The sequence below is a fragment of the Sinocyclocheilus rhinocerous genome, unplaced genomic scaffold (assembly GCF_001515625.1).
Source record: "Sinocyclocheilus rhinocerous isolate Xijiao unplaced genomic scaffold, SAMN03320098_v1.1 scaffold14, whole genome shotgun sequence".
NCBI lineage: Eukaryota > Metazoa > Chordata > Actinopteri > Cypriniformes > Cyprinidae > Sinocyclocheilus > Sinocyclocheilus rhinocerous.
In genome coordinates, this window is record NW_015629561.1 from 2,189,185 (window position 1) to 2,193,017 (window position 3,833).

Below are 3,833 nucleotides of genomic sequence, written 5' to 3' on the forward strand. Positions count from 1 at the left end.
CGCTTTGGTCCAGCAGTGTTAACGTTATGTTCTGTCTGAAAGGCCACGATAAGAGCGAGTCGAAGTCTCCGCGCATTATCGTGATGTAGAGCGACAGGTGAGTGCCTCTCCCTGAGCTGTCCCCGCCGAGGTAAGCCCGCACACTGAGCTTGTAGCCACTACGACTGGTGTAGAAGGGGGTCGAGTTGAGCGGGGTGCCGGCCTCTTTCCGGTGGCAGTAGTCACGCACTTTCCAGATGAGCTTACCGTCGTAGGAAGTGGATACGAGCTGGTGGAAACGCTGCTCATTACACTGCAGCTGCTCCACGTGGATGTCTAACAAGCGGGTATGACGCTGACACGTCTGCTCTAACGCACCTGAGGGACACAAACACACACAGTTCTATTGTTACAGTTCTACAGAGACCAGAAACAAACTCTAGTGTACTCATCTTCTTCTTCCAAACCTGTATAGGCCACGACACACTATGCCAGGGGTCTCCAAGCTCGGTCTTGGAGGGCCACTGTCTGCAGAGTTGAACTCCACCTTGCCTCAACACACCTGCTTGTAAGTTTCTAGTATGCCTAGTATGCCATGATTAGCTGGTTCAGGAGTGTTTAATTAGGGTTGGAGCTGAACTCTTCAGGACAGTGGCCCTCTCCAGGAGTGAATCGCTGCCTCAGTGTGGCCTCGGCAGAAGTGCACATCGAGGGCACACAGCGGCCACAAAGGGGGTGTTTGTGAACACCCTTCTGAAAGCTAAAATGACGAATGGGACACCCTACTGTCTTGTGGACTTAACGGACATGCACACACAGTGGCCATTGTAAGTCCGCAAAACCACAGCATGGTAGCCCAGGCACGCATGGATAGTAATACATGCGGTTCACATGGCTCTTTGGGGCAGCAGCGGTACATATGACTCGGTGATAGATCTGCTTGTTTGGGAGGTATTTGTTCTATTCTGACCTGTTTTCATGTGTGTGGATACATGCATGTCCGCTGATGCAGTAGCTTGTATTCTTGCACTCAGCGATAGGGCTGTGAATTTTTTTTTCGAATTTCGAATATTTGGCAAATAACATAAAAAAAATCCACATTCGAATGCAAAAACGTTGCATTCAAATTTAAGGTCTGCGTCAGTCGTCAGGCAGCCTTATCAGTGGGGCACGAGGTGCGATGACGATGTATGTGTCATTGATTGCATTTTAATGCTTTTGTTAGCTTGTCCAGTTGAACCCACTAGATGCGGCGCTGCTACGTTGTTCATTCAATATATTGTGGAAAACGAGAGCATCAGTGTGGAGAAGATGTTGTTTACGTCAAAACTGAAACCAAGCCGCAGACACAGAACGCATATTTATCACATTTTCTAGAGGGACATCTATCACCGTTGCACTCGTGTCTCGCAGAGAGCGGCATGTTTAGAAAGCCATGTAAAATTAATGCAAGTTCAACTTTTAAAAAACATGTCTAAAGACGTTATGGCGGTTTTTCCCCATCCCACTGTATCTCATGTTTTTAAACGAAGAAAGTACCATTTGTGATTGGTTTTCGGTCCTTTGTATTAAACTATACATACATTTTTTTTTCTAGGTGTATGTGACGAATGTCTTGTAGTCCATAAGCTCATACGAGGTGAAAGTGGAGACAGTATCCAGAAAGAGCTCCGCTGCCTGCTTGAAATCCCGAATGGCCACGCAGTAGAGGCCCTGATACACCTTCAGGCGATTCCTCCGGTCCCAGTCACCACCTTCTTCAATCAAACTGTTCATACATGCAGAGTTCAAGTGTCAGGCCAACATTTCAGGGTGAGATGCATTTAAGTAAGTCTGCACTCTATACTGTACCTTTTGGCTTTCTCAGTGTTGCGGGTGATGAGGTCATTGTCCATATAAAACAGACCAATCCTCAGCAAGTAAAAAACAATATCTAAGCGATGACCAAGAGCAACAGTCTTGTCATACGTCTTCCTGAAGGCAGTCAAGGCCCCTTCCTAAATGAAAGACAGAAAAATATTATCAGTGTGGAAAAAAGGATGAAATATACATGTTAGAAGCTGAACAGATAAAAAGCAAAAAAATCCAATATATAGATGTAACATATGTAGAATGTAACCAAACTATATCACCATTCAAAAGTTTGAAATCAGTAAGATTTTTTTGGTGTTTAAAGAAATTGACACTTTCACTCAGGATGCATTAAATTAATCGAAAGTGACATTAAAAGCATTAATCGTTTTACAAAAGATTTCTTTCAAAAAATTATGTTCTTTTGAACTTTCTATCAAAGAATACTGGAAAAAATCCTGTATCACAGTTTCCACAAAAATATTAAACATTATAAATATTAACTGTTTACATCATTATTAATAATAATAATAATAAAGCAGCAAATCAGCATATTAGAATAATTTCTGCAGGATCATGTGACACTGACAAATGGAGTAATGACTGCTGAAAATTCAGCTTTGCCATCACAGGAATAAAATTGACTTCAAAATATATTAAAATAGATAATGGTTATTTTCAAATGTAAAAACATTTCACAATATTACAGTTTTATTGTAATTTTACAGTGACACATAAATGCAGTCTTTGTGAGCATAAGAGAATTCTTTCAAAAAATTTTTTTTAATCAACACATCATTTATTATTTAGCATGACTGAGCATGTACTGTTTGAATCTGCACCTTGTCACCGATGCGTATGAGATATTCAGCTTTGGCCATCATGGCATCTCTGATCTCACTCTCTCCCTGGTTCTTCTCAGCATCTTCCAAAACATCATCCAGCCTTTTCAGTTCATCCTCATTTGCTTTCTTCATCTTACTCAACAGATCCGTGTCCACCTGCCATTTCAGCTCTTTACACAGGGCTTCATAGTACGGGGCCATATCTACAAAACACAATCATGACATGCACATTTGAGGTGCTTCACTTAAATAATAAACTGAATTCTAAGTATGCAAGGAAGTACATCCAAAATATTTCTATATGAGAGAAACAGTGATCTAGGTAATGACATGTACATACATGATGGATGAGTGATTACACAACTCCATTGTAGGCACATGCTTGTTGGGGCAAGTTGTCCCATAAGTTATAAATACATACAATAATAGTGTTTGTTGACCAATATAATGATTTAATAGCAGGTCCCATTGTGACTACTTACCCCACATAGTGTGACTATATACTGCTATTGAAGATTATTGCCTTCACACATGGCCAACATTGTGCACAAAAATATATTGATTAAAATTAGCCTTTTTTTGTAATCTAGACTCTACGGTTTGTGTCAATAGAGAAAATTACTTTCAAAAACGAACCTAAAAAAAGTGCAAACAGTGTGGCAAGGGGCCCGGTTCACCCTGTGTTATAATACAGAAATTAAGAAAACTAATAATCAGAGGTGGGGGACTCGAGTCACATGACTTTACTCGAGTCGAGTCAGACTTAAGTCGCAAATTTTATGACTCGAGAGTCGAGACTTGCTTGACAAATATTCATAAAAGACTTGACTTTGACTTGAAACTCATGACTTGAGACTTGACTCGGACTTGAGTTAAAGGGGTCATATGATGCTATTTTAAAGATCATTATTTTGTGTATTTGGTGTAACAGAATATGTTGACATGCTTTAATGTTCAAAAACACATTATTTTTCAAATACTGAACATTATTGTAGGTCCTCTATGCCCTGCCTCTCTCAAACACGTCATTTTCAACAAAGCCCCCTCCTTTGACAAGCGCAGTCCGCTCTGATTGGCCAGCTGACCCAGTGCATTCTGATTGGCCGAACACCACAAGCACTCGTCGGAAATGTAACGCCCCTTACCATAATCGCGAGC

General features: G+C 41.0%; 1 protein-coding gene across 1 annotated transcript in view; it reads right to left on the reverse strand.

Moving 5' to 3' along the window:
• psmd6 (proteasome 26S subunit, non-ATPase 6) overlaps positions 1-3,833 on the reverse strand; it is a 16,509-nt gene that overhangs the window by 10,288 nt on the left and 2,388 nt on the right. Inside the window, 3 exon segments of the mRNA XM_016551370.1 lie at positions 1,554-1,747; positions 1,831-1,976; positions 2,673-2,878. Of these exon segments, the coding sequence (XP_016406856.1) occupies positions 1,554-1,747; positions 1,831-1,976; positions 2,673-2,878 (546 nt within the window).